Source organism: Ochotona princeps, chromosome 12, assembly GCF_030435755.1.
Source record: "Ochotona princeps isolate mOchPri1 chromosome 12, mOchPri1.hap1, whole genome shotgun sequence".
Classification (NCBI taxonomy): Eukaryota; Metazoa; Chordata; class Mammalia; order Lagomorpha; family Ochotonidae; genus Ochotona; species Ochotona princeps.
In genome coordinates, this window is record NC_080843.1 from 57794735 (window position 1) to 57817584 (window position 22850).

Here is a 22850-nt window from a genome sequence, read left to right on the forward strand (position 1 = left end):
CTGAATATTGAAGACAAATGAGAGTATGCCGGGGGTTGGGGAGATATGGAAAGAGTAGGAGGATTGTGACAAATGAACGAGGCAGTAGCCAGAGCAAATGTGGGACCTGAGACAATGTCCTAGGTTGCGGTTTTCCAGGCAATGTCAAGCTGAACATGAATGCCCAAAGCAAATTGTGGCCCAGGCAGTTTGGCACCATGGAGATAGGCACCGAGACACGTAGGTGCATTGTTCTGCAGGTGGCAGGCTGGCATGGAGGAGCTGTGAGGAGAATGCTTATGGCTGCATTTGAGAGATGTGAGGAAAGATCTGTTGGAATTGTGTTGCAGGAAGCCCAGGTCTTACGATGAGAACTGAGGCAGCACAAATAGAGCTGGAAAAGAGATTGTGAGATTAACAAATATGTTTATGAGACAAGTTTAACAGCTCCTGGAGTTGTGTGGTGAGACTATAGAGGATGGAGGGAAGGATGGAGGGGGCAGATGTTCAGTTTAGTAGCTACGATGTCTGTGTCCCACATCTGAGTACAAGAGTTCCATTCTTAACTTCAGTTCCTGACTTTGACTTCCTGCTAATGCAGACCCTGAGAGACAATGGTGTTAACTCAAGTAATTTAGTCCCTTTCCACTCACATCAGAAACTCAGATTGAATGTGCAGCTCCTGGCCCAGCCCTGACTAACAAGGACATTTGGAGAGTGAACCAATAGGTGAGAATTCTGTCCTTCTTTAGCTCTCTCTCAAAATTTTTTTAATTGAAGAGAGAAATGAGAGAAACAAAGAAAGACATTTAGATGTCAAACTCATCTAACTGTGCTTAATTTATTTAGTTTGTCACATAACTGTAGTGTGTGTGTTATCTAAATCTTTCACTTAGGGGAAAAAAACCTGGGAAGTCCTTTAAAAAAAAAAAAGAAGACTTATTTATCTATTTGAAAGGCAGAGTGGCAGCAGGGAGGGAGAGGGAGACACAGACAGCAATGTCTTCCAGCCCTATAGTTCATTCCTCAAATGCCTGCAATGACGAGAGCTGGGCCAGGTTGAAACCAGGAGCCGGGTGTCGCACATGAACGCAGGGGCCCAAGCCCTGTGCCATCTTCCTCTGCTTTCCCAGGTGTGTTAGCAGGAAGCTGACTCAGAAGTGAAGCAGCCAGAGCAATAGATGGGCACCTACATGAGATGCCAGCATCACAGGAAGTGGCTTAGGTTGCTGTGCCATGATACCACCCCAACTAAGTTCTTTAAACTGGGCTCTCATGGAGTCAGTTAGTAGATGATGTAAATGATAATTTTGCAAGGGATAGGACCAAAAATGTCAGACAGTGTTGCATACATAAAGTATAATTTTTGTATGAACTTTGTTTTAGTTTATGTATATGTATGTGCGCATGTATGAGTACACATTCACAATTGTATGAAGCATAACAGGTACTTCCTGAAGTTCGAGAAAGATGCAACACAACCTATCCATAGTTTTTTTCTTTTTTTCATGAACTTTGTTAAAAACCATCATTAGTTGGATTTCAAAGACTTTTTTACTCCAATATAAATGTATCTTTTAATTCCACCTACTATGAACTTGGAGCAGTACCCTCATAATTTCCACTGGTGATTGTGGGTAAACCATTCAAAAGTCCCATGATATCCTTTTTCCATAATTGTGATTGACTATTATCAACTATGAATATGCCCCAATCAAGATTTGTCGACCTTACAAAAGGAGACATCTTCTTTTGTGGGCAACTAGAAACTTTCCTGGTTAGCATTTGCTCAAGACAAAATCTTGCAGTACTCTGCATACTTGCAGCTCCTAAGGATTTGATAAGAGGGAATGAGGATGAGGGCTAGAGGGCCAGCAGAGAGGACTCTGCCCTGTCAGACCTGGGACAATATCCTACTCTGCAGGAAATGGAGCGTGAACATATGTAAAAACACTACTACCAAAATGTCACAGGCAGTTCTCCCGAAAGTGGAATCACAACTAGAAGAATGTTACCTTCATTTCCTTTAAGGCTTTTTGATTTGCAGCCTATAATTTTCCTACATTTTTAAGAACCCTGTGAATATGGAGGGACCAAAATATCTGAAAGGTGTTTTAGATTTTTGGCCTCCAGATCTATAAATATTTTCTTCTTAGTGTAGTTATCCACAGATCCAGTCAACAATCACTAAGAGAAAAGCAACTGCAAGCATCTAAGCTAAGATCTGTGGTTAGAAAGATGCAATCTGTTTAACAATCTGTCATTGTATACCTGCAATGTCATTATTTACAAAATGCGTGTACATGAATGCACGTGGGGGGGGGTGGGCAGAGAGAGAGAGAGAGAGAGAGAAGAGAGTTTATTTCTCTGAGTTCCAGATTTTAAAATTGGTAGCCAACAGGAAACAGAAAACAATATTTTACATCTTCAGGGTACATAAAGTTTTCTCTCTTGAGCTAAATTTGAGTGACTTAGGGGTAGGCTAGCATACACACTTGATGAAATCTATGCAGCTGACCAAAAAGCCACACTCCAGCACAATAATACTGGCATACAAAGGGCTTCTTAGACCTCTGCGTTCCACCAGAAACCCTAGATAAAACTGCCAGATCTTGCCTTCCCCTAAGCATGGCTGCTTCAAACTCTTTAAAATTCACATGCTAATCATTCTTTGCTGGATTTCAATTATATTTGGGCAAAATGTTCAGTGAGGACTGCCTTCTAAATTTTCTGTCCAGTTTTTGGTAGAACTTGGTCAGGAGGAACATTATGTAATCATTTTGGACATAGGAGCAAAACATTGCTTTGCTTCTTAATGGAAATGGCTTGAAGCGATGAAGAATCTGTGAGTGACTTCCCTGGTTGGTCCCTCACACAGTAGATCCCTGGATGGATTCTTAGGATACTTTCAATGCTGACAATGCTAGCAAGGTAGGTTTGGCAAGAAGCCTACCTAGGAGACTCAGGCTGTATTGACATCAGCAACCCTGAGCGCCACATGAATCCTCAACTTTTCTCATTCATTAATACTCAGACAGCCCATATCCCTTTCCTACACTTGACTTGTTTGTTCAATATTCTTTCTCATCACATAGAAAATTAATCTTATGAAAGCACCTCTTTGACTGAAGCCCACATGTGTGACACAGATTTCTTTCCCAAGATTCTGCTGTGTTTGTTTATATTTTAACACAGCTTTGCCCTTGAGATGCCACGTATCAGGCATGTGACAGCTAATATCTTACTTATTAACTGCTAAGTGCATTTGTGAACTCTAATTGCAAGACTGTAGTCCCCAGCTCAGTATTCCCATTCCAAAATTAGCAGCCTCCTAGTGTAAGGCCTTGCCTACCGTTTTCAAAGTGTCACATTTCATTTATGACTCTCACTACATGTTGTTAAGCAGCACTGCATTGTTCTTGCAATACAGCATCATTTAACAGAAAGCATTTGATGAGATATTCTGTGGAATGTAGAAATGGATTGTGTATTACATTCTTGTCATAAGGAGAGTTTGAATGCAGGTTGGTGGATAGCATGGGGCTGAGGGTCTTCCTGAAGGCACAGATGGAACCACTGGGAAGGCCCTGAGTTAATTCGTAAGAAACCCAGCTCCAATATCAACTAATGGACAGAAGAGAGGATGTAGATGGCAGAACCACTAAGCTGACCTTTGGCTCCTATATTACCACATCTGCCAGGCTTTTTCTGGCCACTCTGAGCCTTGGACAACATTGTTCCACTCTAGAGAGCTCCTGCATTCTTGGTTGGTAGGGATATCTCAAAGGGGTCTTGTTTTTTTCTCGGCTTGGATTGGAGACCTGCAGGACAGAACCATCCTGCCTACAGCTGTGCACTCTCCCAGAGGACCCAGCAGCAGCCTTTCCTCTCAGGGGAATCCAACAGATGTCTCTGAATAAATAAATATGACAGATGTTGTCCACTCCTGAAAGCCAAATGAAGAGGAGCTGAATGGGCAGAATCAGAAAACATAAGAGCTACTATTCTCTATTTTTGGGGGGGAAATCACCTTTGCCTTAGTCACACTTACAGATACTGTGCTCCAGGGATGTATCTATTCACAGCACAGTGATTTGCTGATTTAATCTTTATGACAGTCCTCTAAGATGTGGCTCCCATTGCACAGATGAAGGGACTGAAGCATGCTGAAGTTAACCTACCCATGATCTCAGAAGTGTTCAGAGACCCCTACATGTCCCTCAAATAAGGGAATATTTTCTAGACAAGGCAGCAAGCTATTTTTGTTCATCTGTGAAATTATATGTGTGCAATGAGAAAAGGAACTTGGATTTTAGTTAAATGATAAAGATACCGTTGGTTGAGAACAACCTGAAAGCAGAATGGATATTCATGTTGAACTCCCTTTAAAACAGTAACATTCGTCATGCACAGAAGTGAAATCGTCCTTGTCATAAAGAGTTATGCTCTTGGTGAATTTGCTAGTTTCATAAACTTGGGGTCACTTTTTGCTTTTGATTATTTAAATGATTTGAGGAGTCGTGTAGACTCCAAATATTCATGCAGTCACTAAAACAAGATGTAGAGTTTTTTTAATTTAATTTGGTCTCGTTTGTTTATTTTGCTCTGTGTGTGTGTGTGTGTGTGTGTGTGTGTGTGTTTTAAGTGCAGCCTTGAAACTTGGGCAACCAGGAAATACCAATTCGTAACATAAAGTGAGATGTGTCTGTGCAGTTATCTGAAGCAAGTACAACAGCTGTTACATAAAATCTCCATTTCCCAAATACCTATTGCTTCCAAGAAGGAAGAGGTGGGAACAGGGTCCAGGATCTAACCTTCACCTTGAACTTCCTGACTCGTATTAGTTTAAGACATCCCCGTAGCATCATTTAAACATAGTTCTGGTGTATGAATAAACTTCCACTTGGAATTTCCTTTGTGAAGTCTGTTGAGAATATAAATCAAAACCATATGAGATATGTCTTCATCCAGAATGTAAAATAGCATGAGAAATGTCAGCTCAACAGTAATCTCTGAAATACATTCACCAGGAAGCATATTCTGACAAAATTCTTTATTTAGATGAGACTCTCCAGAGAACTGGGTCTATTATTTTTAACCCATGATCATGGAAGCCGAAACTGACAAAAGAAAATGGTTTTTTATGTAATGGCGGTAGGGATATTATTCAGCCATCTAAAATGGTTGAAATGACTTGTGGTGGCATTGTCAAGTGGAAATTTTTATGTAAAGTTTGGGTGAAATGGATAGTATACTTAGCCTACATACACATACACATCTTCATCATAAAAGAATGAGAGACTGCATAGCAGAGAAATTATAGCAATTTTCCTCTCTTCCTTTCTTCCATTTTTACTCCCCCCATTTTTTTCTGGTTACTTGCTAACAGGAAAGCAAGATCACAGCATTTATGATATTACATCTGAACAAGATTTATTCCAGGACCCGTAAGAATACCCAAATCTGCATATGCTCAAGTCCCTTGTATGAAATGCTGTAGTATTTGCCTAGACCATGCACACCTCTTCCTGCATGCTTTAAATCATCTCAAGATTACTTGTTCTACCTAGAATGATGTAAATACTGAGTACAGAGTGATTATATGAGTCCTGTGTTAGAATAAAAATAATGAAAAGGGAAGAAAATAGTCCTGTACATGTTCTATCCAGATGCCGTTGGTCTTTTTTGTATGTTCAATCCATACTTGGCTGACCCCCGAGAGGCAGATTCCGCAGATATGGAGGCCACTGGTGTTTTTATTTGATGTTTGAAAGCAAATACATTTGTCAATCTGCCTTACCGGAGGGCAACTAAAGCTCGGGATTTTCCCCTTGCTCATTGTGTCCTTGGATTGGTTCTGACAGATTGCCAGCCTGTGCAAAATCTAGAGTTCAGTGTTGAAGGATTCGTGTCCCTAAAATCTTGGGGTAGTACCACTTTGCTGGCCTTTAGTAGCAACAGCATCTTTGGCAGTCCTTTTAAAAAGATGTACTCACTTGTTTGAAAGATGCTGTGGCATAGAGTGAGAAAGAGGTTGATTTCCCATCCACTAGTTCTCCTGAAATGCATGCAAGAGTTACCGGTCCTGTATATAAACTAAAATTGAGATGTCAATGAGCTAATCATAGGTTGTGGTTAGGACTTGTTTTTTTGTTATTTTGTTCTTTGTTTTTTTTTTTTCTTTAACATACTGGTTACTCAAAACTATGTCAATTCCATAATATTGCAAATTGCTGTTGATGTTATATTGGGACTCTTAATTGACTGTGATGATATTATACCAGCTCTGACTTCGGACCAGAAATGGTCTCCCCAAGAAACTGTTCAACCCATCTGGACAACAAGTAGCTGGACTCCATGCTTAATATATGTTTGCAAGGAAAGAATCTTGATTGAATTTGAACTGTAATGCTGCATCAAGGTAGAGGAATCCACCAGGGGGGAGGGGAGAGGGAGGGGGAGGGGGATTCCCAAAGCCTATGAAACTGTCATATAATGCTAAATATCAATTAAAAATAAAATTAAAAAAAAAAAAAAGAGTTACAGCTAAGGAGAGGCCAAAGCCAGCAGCCCAGACTTCTATTTGGGTCTCCCATATAGGTGGTAGGAGCCTAAGGGCGTGGATCATCATCCACTGCTTTCCCAGGCTCATTTACCAGAAGCCAAACCAGAAGCAGAGTACCCAGGACTTGAACTAGGAACTCTCATACAGTAACGAAAGCATCCCAAACTGTGGCTCAATTTGTTGTGCCACACCACTTTCCCCTTTTATAGCACTTTTAAGTTACTAACCTCGTTTGTTTTCTTTCTAATTTTGAGCATACTTTAGCTTTGATTTGAATGTATATGTGTGAAGGTTTTGAATATATGATTCTTCCACTAGAATTTGTTTAGGGAGAATTAAAAAAATACTTTTTTGAACGGCAAAGATGGGGCATGGAACCATACTAGCAGACAGACAGAGTTCCCATCTTCTGGTTCACTGCCCAGTGCCTATAACATATAGAACTAGGCCAGGTCAAAGCCAGGAGCCAGAAACTTCATCCTGGTCTCCCACATGGGTCACAAGAGCCCAAGTACTTGAGGTGTCACCTGCCGTTTCCCAGGGTAGACGTTCATGAGGAGCAATCAAGAGGGAACCCAGGACTAGGATCTTGATCCTCTGAGGTGGGATGCCAGTCCCAAGTGGGCATCTTACCATCTACACCAATTGTTGATACATAATCAGGAATTTTAAGTCACATCATCTATTCAAATCTGCTGATGGCGAAAGGGATCCTTTTATAACTGATTCAGTGAATATTTGGGCAAATATATTAGCTTAGATCATCATATTGGCTACATTAATAAAGATCATTGTCCCGCAAAGCTAGTCAGGAAATTAAATTATATTCATACTATATAAGGTACTTCCATTGAGAAGTAATTGTTTCTTTACACAGCATGTACTTCTAACATTCCCTACTGTGTCCTTAAATTTAAAACTTGAAGAGGTTCAGTTAAAGTTTTAATTTATTTTTATTGGAAAAGCATATTAACAGAGAGAAAGATGTTCCATCCACTGGTTCACTGGCCAAGTGGCTGCAACAGCCAGGGCTGAGGCAATCTTAAACTTGGAACCAGGAACTTCCTCTGGGCCTCCCACATAGGTGCAGGATCCTAAGGCCTTGGGCCATCCTCTACTGTTTCCCCAGGAGGCCGGGAGCTGGATGGTAAGTGGAGCAGCTGGGACACTAACCAGTACCCATATCAGATCCCAGTGAATTCAAGATGAGGATTTAGCCACTGAGTCATTGCATTGAGCCCTCGGTTAAGATTTTGTGACATTGCTTTTGGAAGACCAAGTGAAGATTTTGTGCCATTGATTATTAAGGCCTAAAGAATTTCTTTTAGAATTCAAAGTTATCTGCCATTCTGTGTGAACTAAGAATTTTCAAATTGTTAATGTGTCTTAAGTTTTAAAAAGATACTTTATAAGTCCTGTAGCTTTCTTTACCTCTTAAACTTGTTTCATTTGTGGCATGTTGATGAGGAGGTTCAGTTGGCTTTAAAATTAGTATGTCCTGGTGACATGGACAGGTCTGATGGACAAGAGGGTTTCAATGTCCAGATACCTTTTCCACTCTTCATTTGGGAATTTTATCCCTTTTACTCCCAATCAAGTAAAGCTGAACTCATTTTATATTTTGTTTTATAAGAAGTATATAATGTCAGTACCTAATAATGAATTGCAAAATAAAAACCCCAGCACTTACACTGCAAACCTCTGAGCTCGGTGGGCCCTTTGGCCTTGAAGGAAATGGGGGAAAATGAATCTGCAACTGAAAACTGAATAGTAACTCCATTTCTTGAATTTGACTCTTACTTGCTTAGATGAGTGAAAAACCATCAACAGAGCCAATGCCATCACTTGCATTCAGCAGACAAGTATAAAACCTTCCAGAAAACTGACAAAAATGTGTTGAAAAATCTCCAGTAAATATTTTATTTACAATCTGATCCAGTGCCAAGGAATTAAAAAAGAATGTATGCCATATTAAGACTTTATGTGTAGTCATGTAATGAAGATACACTTGAGTTGTGCAAATGTTTCCTTGGGATTAAATCAGGCAAAACTTAATCTTGGTTGATCCAGGTATTTGACAAGCTAAGTGCAAAAAGTCTTGAAAAGAGAGACCAGTGCGCTGTCTGAGTTGTAGCTTGCCATGGCTAACCCTCCAGAAGTGAAAGAATTGAAAGGGGCACAAGGCAGTACTTTATCCCAACAGCGTCTGTGCTCCCTCTTTTGCCTATGCAGCAAGGTTTTCTTGAATGCCATAAAAGTGTCTATTGTAGCTCGAGAGCCCAGAGCAATAGAGAAATTGAGCTTGGGGCTGATGTTGTGTCCTGCTTTCTGTTCATGCACCTGGGAAGGCAATAAAAGATGGCTTAAGTGTTTGGATCCCTGTGACCCATATGGAAGAACTCCACTCAGAGTACCTGGCTCCTGACTTCAGCCTGGAGCAACTCTGGCCATTGCAGCCAATTGAGTAGTGAACCAGTGGATGGAAGATCATTCTCACCACTAGTCTTCCAAATAAATAAGAGACTCATACAAAATCAGGAAAAGAAAACACTAGTTAAGGCAAACAGCAATAAGCTTTTGCCGTGTGGATCAGTAAACATTCAGCTCTGCCTGATATAATCCAGGAGGGGTAAAAATGTGTCAGGACACATGGTAATTGTTTTAACATTTAGAAAGCAAAGCAGAGTACTTCTCATGAGGCAAGAACTCTTGACTGCAGTGAAGGTGTACCTTGCCCAAAGCCCCGCCCTTTGCCTGGCAGGAAATCTTGAGCATGATAGAGAATGCTCAAGGGCCATTCTGATAATAGCAGTTTGGAACCTGCAGAAGTCAAAGCATCTGCTCTGGAGAGGCTGTATCAAGTTGGCTGATGTGGACTCTCATTTATCTCGTTTCCTAGGACAGCACAGTCAGACGAGACTGTCTTCAGAACCTCATGCTCTTATTCTGAGACCACTCGCCAGATGCATGTTGTTGTCAGGGCAGGCTGTCAGCACAGCCGTTAACATGCTGTTTGTAATGCCTGTATCCACATCCAAGTGCCTGGGATCAAGTTCTAGCTCTGCTTTAGACTCCAACTTCCCACTAAGGTGCACCCTGCTAAATACGTGGGACCCTACCACTCATGTAGGAGGCCTGGATTGAGTCACAGTACTTTGCTGGATCAGTCAACTACTGTGGGTATATGGAGGGGAACCAGTTATGGGATCTCTCTCCTTCTCTCTTTCTCTCTCTCTCTTTCTCTCTTGTTACCCTGGCCTTCAAATAAAATGAAAATATAGACATTTTTGAAAAGATACGCTTATCTTTCTTCAAAAGGCAGACTAATTTAGCAATAGAGAAAGATCTCTTCCATCTACTGGTTCCCTCCCCTAATGTCCACATTAGCCAGGAACTTCATTTTGGTTTCCCACCTGGCTGGAAAGGACCCAGCTACTTGGACCATCATCTACTGCCTTCCCAGGTGCCTGATCAGGAAGCTGGATCAAAAATAGAGGAGCCAGGACTCAAACTGACACTCTGAGTTGGGATATGGGCATCCCAAGCAGCAGCTTCACTCACTAGGCCACAATAACTGTCCATAATTATTGTTTTTAAAAGACTGTTGTCTTAGGTCAATGTGGAGGCCAATGCCTGAAGATTCTGACGCTGCTTCTAATTGTCTGAATCAACTCTGCCCACCTTCGGTTCATTTGCTTAACTGACTCCATCTTGAAGAATTTCTTGGGATTTAGTGGCAGGCAGTGGCTCCACAACTTCAAAAAGCTGGTGATATTTGTGCGCCTGTGAATGCATGCAACCTCCCTGACAAATACCACAAGCGCCTGATGGGAACAATCTGTACTAAATGAGAGAGGAGAATAAAGAACTGCTCTGCATCATGGAAAACTTGAGTCAAAACAATCTGGTCCGGAATTATTTGGCTGGGAGAGCATATATTTTCTTTTTGAGATTGATTGGAGTGGAGGTATTCTAAAGGTTTTTTGTTTTGTTTTGTTTTTGTTTTTCCCTTTTAAATACAATTAGTGAAATGGGCATGGAGGATAGCTTCTTCATGCAGTAACAACCAAACTTTCCAGTTTTTTTTTTTTGTGAAGCAGATGTACACACATGTGGATATATGTACAAGATGAGTGTGAAAGGATTGCTTATGATGTTTTTTGAAATTCATATAAGTGCTTCATTGTAGGCTTGGAAGCATAGTTTCTAGCACCAATGATGACTGCAACCACACCAGTAGACATCCAGAAAGCTTCATATGCTTCACACCATATGCAATGAATAGCTGGCCTCTGTGTGAAATTAGCTGATGTTGGACTATCCCACCCTAACAGATTGTTCCCAGGTTTATTTCTTTTTCACATTGCATGTTAGCCCTGGTGTCATAATTCAGAACCTTGTCTGACAGAATAGTCTCTCTCAATGCAATCTCACGGTAAAGGAAAAAGGGCAGGAAAGCTGCCAGAATAAGGTGCTGACCTTTGACATGTTTTGCTTGAAACTGGCATGTGTTACTTCTGTTCCCGTTTCATGTGGCTAAGCTGACATCTGTGGGGTGGGAAGCCTATATGTCCTACCTGGAGGAAAACTAAAAATCATGTGGCAAAAACAAAGGGTGGGGAATCATGGGAAACATATAGGGCAGAAAAAATTTTGTGTGTAGATTGTGTATATGTATATTTTAACTTTAAATATAATACCTTAAGTAGATAATAATGTGTAATATATTTGCTTTAAATATGTGACACATGCATGTTACATGATATTTATTATGTACATACACATGTGTGACTTCCTCAACCAGGCTATTAAAAACAACTATTGAGAGGCAGACATTTGGTCTAGTGGTTAAGACTCGAGTTACGGCACGCATGTCCCATTTGGGGATGCCTCAGTTTGAGTCCCAACTCGAGGCCCTGATTTCAGTTTCTTGCTAATGTAGACCTTGGGCGATAACAGGCAGTTGGGTCCCTCACACCTATGTGGGTGACCACACTGAGGTCCTAGCTATCAGCTGTCAAGGCTCTTACAAGTATTTAGGGAGTGAACCAGCATTTGGGAATTTTCTCTTGCTCCTCCTTCCCTCTTTAATAATTTTGAAACAAACAAACAAAAAAGTAACTAAACAACTCTTGAGTGACTGGGACAAACCTACTGGTGATTCAGACTGCTTGTTCTTTTACTCAAATGGAAATAACTTTAGTAACTGGATTTGCTATGGATCCACCTGGCAGAAGTTATCTTAAGAAGTGGAGAATGAGGCTGACTTAAGAAGTGGAAATGGAGTATTATGTCCCAGTGAATCTATGACTCTTGTCCTTGTGGAAGAATTATAAACACAGCCTGTCATCTTTGTCCCAACTGAGTACACTTGGGTATCACAACAGGGAGTATGTGTTCCAGATTCTTTCTCTGCAGGTTATCTACTTGCTGAAAATAAAATATTTTGTTCCACATGAAGGAAAAAGATTTTAAATCATAAGAAGGCAAAATGGGTGCTTATACATTTTGAATATTTACAGATCAGTAATCTCAAAGTTATCCTAAGTAATCTGTTTTTAAATATGCTTAGTAACTTAGAATATTTACATGTTAATAACAAATATATATATATATATAGTTCACATTTAATGTCTTTTACACTTCAAAATGAACTTCAGAAAATACAAAAAGAAATGACACCATGGGAGCTAAATCAAACTGCTACAACAAATCTAAGTTTCTATCATGCACCTGTGTGATTAAAGTCATAAAGTCTTTCTGGGGAGATATAGTAGTAGTGTGTAGTTCTACAAACTATTAATGATTGTATCACTCATATCCATACCAGATAAGATGACTGTGCTGGCATTGATTTTAACAGAACTGACCCCATCTACTGCAAAAGGAAGCCACCTTCAATAAACAGAGACCTCACCTGGGAAATTCTTTCTGAAGACAAAATGTGTCATTTGTCTTAAGTAGTAAGATAATAATGAAGCCAGCTCAGTTGTGTAGATTATCCTAAGCTAGCATTCATGAGCCTGTTCCAATTTTAATACCTTTGTTATACTTTAATAGTTGTAATTGCACACACTGCAGACACTTTGTGGTATTGAGTCAGCCTCTGTGCTGGAATTGGTAATCTTTGAGAAACATGATGCTCACCAATGGGCCAGTTTAAATGAATAAAATAAGACTAAATCCCTGTCCTCAGGCACACTTTTCTTCATTACAAGAAGGGTGTGTTGTCTTTTTCCCTCGATTTTCCTCCATTTCTCTTGAGTCCTTCTAATGAACATATTAAAAAAAAAAATAAGACCTATTTAGATTGGAGTCAGGTTGTCCATGGAAATTTTAGGAGATTTGCTCTCATTTGAATTTTTGGTCACTTAAAAAAATACCCAATACCTTTGAGTTAGCTATGAAAAAAGGCAGTGTTCTTCAGAAAATAATCTACACCAAAAGGTACTTCAGGCATACTGAAAGCATTGGTGTAGTTTTGTGACTTGACACAAGGCCTGCATCGGGGCTCAAAACTGCTTGTGCTCAATGCCAGTTTCTACCTGATTACCTCCTTAGCCTTGTTTACCTATTTGTTTCACCAAACACGATTTCTTTGAAGAATTCTTATATAAATCACCTCTCATTCACGTAGACCTCCAGTCTCCTGCCACAAGCTGCCTGCATCTGGGCCATTCCTTCTGAACTCTTTTCTCTTGGTCACCTTGATGTTATATCCTCCTCCCAGCAGTAAAATAGAGTTTGCAATTCTTCAAATTGTAAAGTATCTGGAAAATAACCATCATTTCTGAATAATGTTAAAACAAAAAGTAAAGTTGATAGCTCTTCTTTTTTTTTTTTTCTTAAGTATACATTTAGTTGAGCAAGAAACAGAGCAAGTGTGCTCCCATTCACTGGATTCCTCCTCAAATGCTTGCACTTAATTCCTGGAGATGGGCCAGGCAAGAAACTCAATCCAGACCTCCCTCACAGGTGGTAGAGACCTAACTGGTTGAGCTATCACCCCACTGTGTCCCAGGGTCTGCCTTGTCAGGATGCTGGGGTTAGCATTTAGATCAGAAAATCAAACTAGACAGTACAGTATGGAACCCCTATGCCAAATGCCTGCCCCTAAAGATATCTCATTTTTCTCAGTAATACTACTGCATGGGAAAATATCCAGTGTATTACTACATGAAAAGCCCAATCCACCAACCCAAGGCATCATCATATTACCCTTTTTACAAATAACAAACACCAAATTTTGTCTCAGTAATGGAGTAGTAGTTGACTTTTTTCTTTCATTAAAACTTTCTGATTTTTCTTCAGCTTCCCATTACTAGGCATGTATAATTCAGAAACATGATGATATTTTATAGAAAATACTTCATGTCCCAAGCTTTGTTCATGCAGTACTTTTATTCTCACACTCATGATAATGTGCATGATCTTTGGCACTAGCGAGGCTGTCTCCCTCTACCAGATCTGTTTGTGAATAGAAATTACATGTACTAAGCCTATAGTAAAAATGGTTGAGGTGAATTTAGTGACTTTCCCTCAAGAGGAATTTCAGCTGTTTGGCGGAAGAACATGCCTAGAATCAAGCTACCTACTGAACATTTTGTAAACAAGTAGAAATGTTTGCTTGAATTTTATACAAAGTAAAACACCCATGGAACACAAGATATCTCTTTTTTTAACCAGTTAGTTTCCATTCCCAAGTGACAGTTTTGAGTTAAAGTCTAAACTCCTTAGTACCCTCAAACTAAGAAGGAGGAGGTGATATGATCTTTGGTGATCTAGCCAGCAAATATGGTTGGGGACAAGCCTTGCCCCATCATGCAGAAAATGCTCCTCAAGTAGAAAGGTCCTGTTAGCAAAAGAACCAAGCAAGAATGCTGGCAGTGGGGTCAGCGCTATTGCTCAGTGGCTAATCCTCACCTTGCATGTGCCGGAATCCTATGTGGGCACTGATTTGCATCCTGGCTGCTCTACTTCCTATCCAGCTCCCTGCCTGTGGCCTGGGGAAGGAGTCAAGCATGGTCCAAGGCCTTGGGATCCTGCATGCACGTGGGAGTCCCAGAGAAAGCTCCTGGATCCTGGATTTGGATCAGCTCAGTTCCGGCCATTGTGGCCACTTGGCAAGTGAACCAGCACATGGAAGATCTTTTTCTCTGTCTCTCCTTCTCTTCATAAATCTACTTTTTTTCCCCAATAAAAATAAAATAAATCTTTAAAAAAGAATATTGGGTGGGCAAAAGTATATATCTGCTATGCAGTAAAACAAAATAACTGCTACATAGACTAATTATGAAAATGTAAATACTATGTAACCCAGGGGATTGGATTTTCTCCTCAGACATGTTTCACAGTCCATCCTTATCCATGGTTTCAGTTTTGTGGTTTCAGTTACCTGTAGTTAACTTCAGTTCAAAAATATGAAATAGAAAATCCCAGAAGCAACTAGTTCACAAAGTTTAGATTGTGCAGCATGCTAAGTAGCATTAAGGAATCAGTCATACACCATCCATCTTTCTTTCGATGTGAATCCAATTGTCCAGTGTATCCTTGCTGCAAATGCTACCTGCTTGTGAGCACTTAGTTATCATTGTTATCAGACCTCCAAATCATGCTCTAAGTCAGTTTGATACTATCCATAAGGTTTTGGAGCATATTTGCTGCTGATGCAGGCATGGGAAAGACTACTCTAGCACAGTAATGAGTGTGGGGATCTTGTGCCCTTCTGTCTGTGGGCATTCTGTGGCCGCACCCAGACTCAGGTTTTCAACAAGAAAGTTGCTGTGAGTTGATGCTTTTACTTGAAGCTCTGGAGCTGATACAGGGGCAAGGAATGATTGAAAATGGCGAACAAATGCCACTGTCAAAATGCGATTTCCACGGCTCTTAATGCTTTTCAGAGTAGGATACTGGATGGCAAGAGCACAATGGAAAAGAACTTTTCACACTTCTTTCATCAAATGCTATTGAATTCTCATCAGGTAGAGCTTTGTGTCACGATGACACAGGCAGAAATCATTCGTCTCGAATTCTCCTGTTTTTGGTCACTGTCCTTGTTTGTGCCTTCCATGGAGCACAACTGCCTATCTTGCAGATCTCCTGGCTTTCTAGGACTCTTGCTTACCACTACATTTTGATCAAATAAAAATGAATATAGAAGACATGGCAACGATGTCATTTGAACAAAAAATACAGAACTCTGTGCTCCTCCTTCAGACTTGTGGACTCATGCTTACCATTACCACTGTCTATGTTATACTGAAGTAGAAAGGCAATCGGAATTTTGAAAATGTACAAGGTGACACTTTATCTAGGCCTCTGGCAGCTCACCATGTTTTCTGTGTGCTACAAATAGATTGAAGACGCCGTTCTTACTTCCGACGCAATACGTGCTTGGCTATTAAAGCAGAAACTGTCGCAGAAGGACTCTCTCATGCTGACTAATAGAACTCTCAGCAATGCAATTATGGCTCTTTGTGCTTCTGAACGGAAGACCAAATTAGCCAGTGCAGCATAATTCATCTGACATTCCATTTTGAATGGCACCTGCGGATCTCAGGGACTCTCCTGTTGGAATTGCCTTCCAAAGCTTTATTTCCAACTGAGTGCCCCAGGAATTGTTGAGTCACTTGTCCATAGCAAGCATGGGTACACATTAATTCCTTGCTGGTTGAAATTAACTGGAAAACTTTCACGTCAGACACAAAAGTGAAGAATTCGAAATTGTTGGTTCCTGGGGTCGAACAAGTGAGTAGATTCAAAAAGGAGCAGGGGCTCTGGGGGAGGAGCCACCCCCCAAGAGTTGCTTCTGTGAAGTTAGTGACATACTTCAGTCTACAACCAACCAGATCACTGGGACAGGGTTGTCATTTTTGTTATACCTGTTGGGCTTGAGTAAGATCTAGCCTTTGTCTCTTTCCCTAGCATACACTAAGAAAATTTCTGCATTGACTATGAGCTGTAAAGGCACATTCTCAAACCCATGGCTAATATTAGTGTTGACCATTAAAAAATCGATTCATATATTTATTTATTTTACATTTATTTGAAAAGCAGAGGTTAGGAAGATGGAAAGATAATGAGGGAAAGAGCAAGAGAGATTTTCCATCTGTTAGATGATTCACCAAAAAGCCCCCAAATTCTTTTCTGAGTCAGAAGAAATCCTAGAACTCCAAATGGGTCTCCCGCGTGGGTGCAAGGGCTAAAGTACTCGAACCATCTTCTGCTGCCTTCCCATGTACATCAGCAGGGAGCTCGGTTTGAAGCAGGAGTAGAATAGCCAGGACTGAAACACCCATTATAGAACACCAACCTGTTAACAATGACTCCAGATAGATGTTTTTTGTTCAGTGGTCCTATACATACCTGGTACTCTCTGGGTTTGACAGAGGAGGAAAATGAACTCCAGAGTAAATGCAGTGACCTGAGAAGGACCCTTCCGAACAGCTCAGGGAATAGACTGTTTAACTTTGTTTGGAGAAACTGGACTTTTGACAGATGAACTCCTTTTTCCTTGGATTCATATTTATCTAACAGAGTTGTGGTCGGGAAATGATCCAGGATTCACAAGGTCATACAGTGACCTGGTTCACAAAATGTAGACTTCTCCCATCTCACTCCGTGGCTTCCCTTTGTGAGTGGTCGGGTGAGATGTAGGTATACTTACCTCACATTGGTCACTCAAAAGTCATATTAACCTCTTAGGCTCAACTCTTGGGGGTCCTGGCAGTTCCGCCAAACCTAGACCTTAATTCCAGATAATAAGATTTGGTGTTTTACATTGCACTTCGTAGCTTAAAAACCATTCCATATGTGCTTGATTAATGAACATCTTGCAATAATGCATTGGAAATGAAGGTCATTCATGAAATCAAAGAAATAACGACACCCTGGGCTCCTCCACTGTAGTCCTTTGTTCATTTCTCCAAGAGTGAAAGAAAAAGGGAATGTTAAATAAATGGTCTAAGCCTTATCTTTAGAGCTAAAAAAAAAAAATTAAGGATTATCAAGAAATATTTCCTCCTTCTCCCTGGCTCCTTATTCCCTGGTATATAAATAGTGAAAATGAGACATTTTTTACTTCCTGAAGTTCAGCCTTTGTGTTCTGGCATCTGTGGTTTTGTGATTATCCATGTCATTGTGAATCCACCCTGGAGATTATCTCAACTGACTCTGAACAAGGGCCTTTGTATTGCCTACTCCCTTCACGCTCATTTCTGGGTAGGCCTACTTATCCAGACTTACCTAGGAACAATTTTGCCCTATAACTCACACAAAGCTCACCCATGTCTCCTTGCTGAAGAAGGCTGAGTGCTGGTGTGTAGCTGTGAGACTCAACGCTTTTCCCTGTCTCCTATCTTCCAGAAATTGAGGCAAAGGAGGCATGTGACTGGCTCCGGGCTGCTGGTTTCCCACAGTACGCTCAGCTCTATGAGGGTATGTATGTGCACGCTTCCATTTGCTCTTTGCAAAGAGAACAAGTACAGATGAGCTGCATGCGTCCTGCAGTGTGCTTTGATTTCCAGTCTTTGCTCTGCCCTTTGACTTGGCTTTCTTTCTCCCTCAGCCTTTGCAGCACTTACCCTGACATGGATTTAGAAACGAGCGTTACCTCCCAAGCCCATTTCACTTTCTGCTTCCCACCACTAACTTCTCATTTCTCGCTGCTCTTCTTGAAATTACAGTAAATTGGTGCTGTTTCTAGAAGTCATAAGACTAATTGTTTTTGAGATTTATCTTTCATTTCATTTACTTTATATGAATGATAAGGCACACTGTAGCTCAGATGTTGTTCTTTTGAGTAAAGTGCTTTCATTGCCAGCATTGAACATCCATTTGCATTGGTTCTTTGACTGTTAAACTTCAGACATAAATTGCATGGTATCTAAAGTTATAATGAAAGTTTTGAACTGCCTTTTGGATGGTCTTTTATGAAGAATGAATTAGGATCCCAAAAGTCAGCAAAGGGCACTTGGAGATCCCCTGTGGGGTGCGTATTTCTAACAGTATTTATTACAAGGTTGTGTGCAGGACACAGGAACCCGTGAGCGACCATGCACAGGGAAGGAAATCAGAGCTTGAGAAACAGCAGAGCTGTCACCATCATGAGCTCCAAGGGACAGGTTGGGGCAGAGGCTGCCATGACCTGGAGGAAAGACGAGCCTTAAAGCAGGTCCCGGGAGGAAGCACACAGCTGGACAGGAGCAGCAAACTCTCATGGAGAGAACCCAAGCAAAAACTCTTTGACCCTCAGTTCTCTGCTGCATCTCCAGCCAGGGCCACCCCACCAGCCAAGCATAACAAGGAAGTCAGAGGCTGTGGGTCCTTTGCATGCCATTCATCCTCACAGATAGTTATCCCAACAAAGCAGAGTATGGCTGCAAGGGCAATAACAATATCAAGCCCAGGTAGTGGTTCTTATTTCCACCATAACATAGAATGAATCAAGCAAGTTAACCTTAACCTAAAGGGGCTCAGAAGGTGAGGGGCTCTCCCAGTTCTGCAGCTAAGCAGTCAGAGCCGAAGGTCAGGGTAGCTAGGCTTTAATGTCTGTTTCTTGTTATGGCTCCCACCACCTCACTAGCAGAAGGAAAGTCTCTGTTCTGGCACCATCAAGAATACTCACATTACTCTTCCAACAAAAGTGGAAATGTTATGTATCCAACTCACACTAAGATTTTAATACCTGCAAATGGCAAGGTGTAGGCAGAATAAAATGCATGATGATCCAAAGAAAGAATGGCAGGAGAACGATAATGATAAAGATTCAACATTTTGCCTCTGACCATTCCTCTGTTTCAGCAATCTCCAAATTTTTACCCACGTGAATGAAAGATTTAAAACTAACATCAAGTACTGAGTATTACCAGTGACACACATAGCTAGCAAGGAGGGTTTGTTCACAGTCAGTCATGATATTGCATGTTTTTTTTCTTTTGGAATAGAATCAGTTGAGTACTCTGCTGACACTCCAAAGTGACTCACATATGTGCTACACAAGAAGATATTTGAACTTTTGGTATTTTTGAAAATATCTTTTTCAAGAAAACAAAAACAGGGCCCGGCAGTGTGGCCTAATGGCTAAAGTCCTCGCCTTGAACGCCCCGGGATCCCATATGGGTGCCGGTTCTAATCCCGGCAGCTCCACTTCCCATCCAGCTCCCTGCTTGTGGCCTGGGAAAGCAGTCGAGGACGGCCCAATGCATTGGGACCCTGCACCCGCGTGGGAGACCCGGAAGAGGTTTCAGGTTCCCAGCTTCAGATCGGCGCACACCGGCCGTTGCAGCTCACTTGGGGAGTGAATCATCGGATGGAAGATCTTCCTCTCTGTCTCTCCTCCTCTCTGTTTATCTGACTTTGTAATAAAAACAAATAAATCTTTAAAAAAAAAAACAATACCCTGCCAAACAAAGTAGCCAGTTTAGATAAAACGTAAAGATGTGAAACCTCTTGCCCAGGTGTGCATCAGCCTATGCCTGGGACATGGATGAAAAGGATAAGCTACAAAGACACAGAAACTTAGGTTCTACCCAGCCTAAGGTCAGCCTCTTGGCTAGTCTCACATTTGAGATTGTACTCTTAAAAGTAGTTATTGTGATAAAAATAAAATTGCTGTCTCAAACTTTACCAGCCGTGGCAACTGCTATTAAGATCAGATACTTCTGCATATGCCAAGTTGCTACCAACACGAGCCTTTATCTTTCTTTCTCTTTCAGACTCACAGTTTCCCATCAACATTGTGGCTGTCAAGAATGATCATGATTTTCTTGAAAAGGACCTTGTAGAACCCCTTTGCAGGTAAATCATGTGGTATGTTGTTATTTCTTCCCTTGCTAAATCCCCAGTAGGTATCACTGAATTCAACAGTTCAATGTTTATTTATTGAATATCTACTGTGTGCCAAACTAAGTTGTATTCTATACATGCAACAGTGGGCATGATTAATCCATGCTTTGCTGTGGTTTACCCTATAGTAGGGAGCTGCAGAAAACAGATTAGGAGAAGATGGAAAGAAGAGATAGAGTACTAGTGAGAGAAACAAAAAGGGAGAATAAGTGGTTTCAGTAAATATGAAATGATACATAAAAATAAAACAGGAAAAGAATATTTATTGAATAATCAGGCAACCACTATAGCAGCAATCAAGAAGAGCTCTGAAAACACACATCACTTTTGGTTGCAGTCTTTTTGCAAAGCCATATGATTATGTCCACAAGCTGGAATATATAAACTCAAGTAATTATGTCAGCAACTGCTATGTGATAGGTGTTATAAGGGGAAAATATAAATTTACGAATAGTGCTCTTTCCTTAAAATATGTATAATCTGACTGGGGAACCTCATTGAAGAAATGAGACATGAATGCATGACCAGAGAGGTAGCAATTGTTATCTCATTAATGATAAAATATTCAGTGGACTCTATGCCTAAAGAATTAATTCAGTTCTCCATGGGATGAGGTATATGTCTATAGGAATTCAAAGTTTCCTACCAAATGAGTGATGCCAGGGCTAGAATATAAAAATTGATTTTGAAATATGAGTTATCTTACCAAGACCATGCAACTAATTATGGAGTAAAATGCCCTGAAAATCCAGCACTCAGGAGCAGCCTTCGTGATGCAGTGCCTGGGATCGCCATGTTGCCTCTCAAAGTGAATAGGGTGCTGGCTTCTCCACTTGGCATCCTGCTCCCTGCTCATGCACATGGGAAGCTAGGGATGATGGCTCAAGTACTTGGGCTACTGACACCCTCATAAGATACCAGGATGCAGGTCATGGCTCCTAGCTCCTAGATTCAGCCATCCAGCCTGGTCTGATGCAGCCATTCGGGGAGTATGCCAGCTGATGGAAGATTTCTCTCTCACACACACACAATGTATTTAAAACACCAGTACTTAAAACTTTCTGTCCAGTGATCTTCCTACTACACTATGCATTTGACATGGGAAAAGTCAAAAGATGGTAGTTTAAGGAAAAGAGATGAGGACAACACATGCGTAAACCTAGGGGAGAGCGATGCTTGTTTGAATCATGTCTAAATATTCCTGCGTTCAGCTTGCTGAATCTTCAAGCATGTATATTTTTATGTTCACAAATCACTCGCTGTATGTTTTCTGCATCAAAACAAAATAGGCTTGTCCTGAGATTTAATTCCTGAGTGTTCAAGAAAACAATAGTGTGAGTTTTTGTCAGTGGGTGGAAGAGCAAAGAATTCATAAATTCCTAAGTTATAGGAATAGCTTATTTGGAATCCCCTGTAGAAGTGCTGAGTCCAGTCAGAATTATTCAACCAAAAGTCATACTAAATTTTCCATCCTAACTTCAACTAAGTACATTTTTCTTAGTTAGCACTTTTGAAAGAAATAATTTTAATTACTTAATACAGTATACTATGTATCCATTTAATTTCATATATAGGAATATATAGAGATATGAATTTCCTATATATTATAAGAATAAATAGGCCAAGCTTAATATACATATTTATGTTACATTAATATATACAATATATATAATGAAATTCACTGTATTCTGTATTTTCAGTGTAGAACTATTTGAACTGTGGAAAACAGTGAAATCAAGATATAGAGCTATTAAGACATCCGTTAAAACGTCTGTCTCACATTAGAATACTTGGGTCCAATATCTTGCTCCAGCCCCTGATTCCAACTTCTTGCTCTAATACGCCCTGGAGGTAGCAAGTAATAGCTCAGGTGGCTTCATCTCGTACTCCCCACCGGTCATATATAGGTGTTCTAATTTCCCATGTCTTTATTACCATTTGATATTTTCAGTTCATGTTTTGTTTTTACACGTACTGATACCTGTCTCGTGTTGCTTAATCACAGTTCTTATTTGTATTTTAATGAACATCGCTTGTGTACTTATCCTGCAATCCATCTATCCTCATCTGTAAAGTACCTATTCAAATATTTTCTCTATGTTTTGTCCTTATTACTGAAGTTTGAAAGTTTTTATATGACCAAATACAGGTCCTCTGCCACACATCTGCCTTATAAATATTATCTGCAATTTGTCTTTTCAGGTTTTGAACAGTACCTTTTACAGAACAAAAATGTTAACACTTAAAACTAGGTTTGTCTTGAAGTGCAGTAGTATGAGTTCTCCAACTTTGCTTCTCACCAGGATTGTTTCAGTTATTCTAGTTCTTGTGCTTTCCATACGCATTTTAGAAGCAGTTTATTAATATTTAATTTTTAAATTCTGCTCACATTTTGACTTGCATTGTGTTGAAATTGTGTAGCTAACTGGGGACAACCAATGTCTTAACAATGTTTCCTCTT

At 40.4% G+C, this 22850-nt stretch overlaps 1 protein-coding gene across 8 annotated transcripts in view; it reads left to right on the forward strand.

The window, feature by feature from the left end:
* The window catches only part of STARD13 (StAR related lipid transfer domain containing 13), a 494525-nt gene that overhangs the window by 415423 nt on the left and 56252 nt on the right, over positions 1-22850 (forward strand). For all 8 annotated transcript variants that reach the window (XM_058670870.1, XM_058670868.1, XM_058670869.1 and 5 more), the window contains 2 exons: positions 17909-17980; positions 20260-20341. In XM_058670870.1, coding sequence (XP_058526853.1) covers positions 17909-17980; positions 20260-20341 — 154 coding nt within the window. The remainder of the gene's footprint in view (positions 1-17908; positions 17981-20259; positions 20342-22850) is intronic.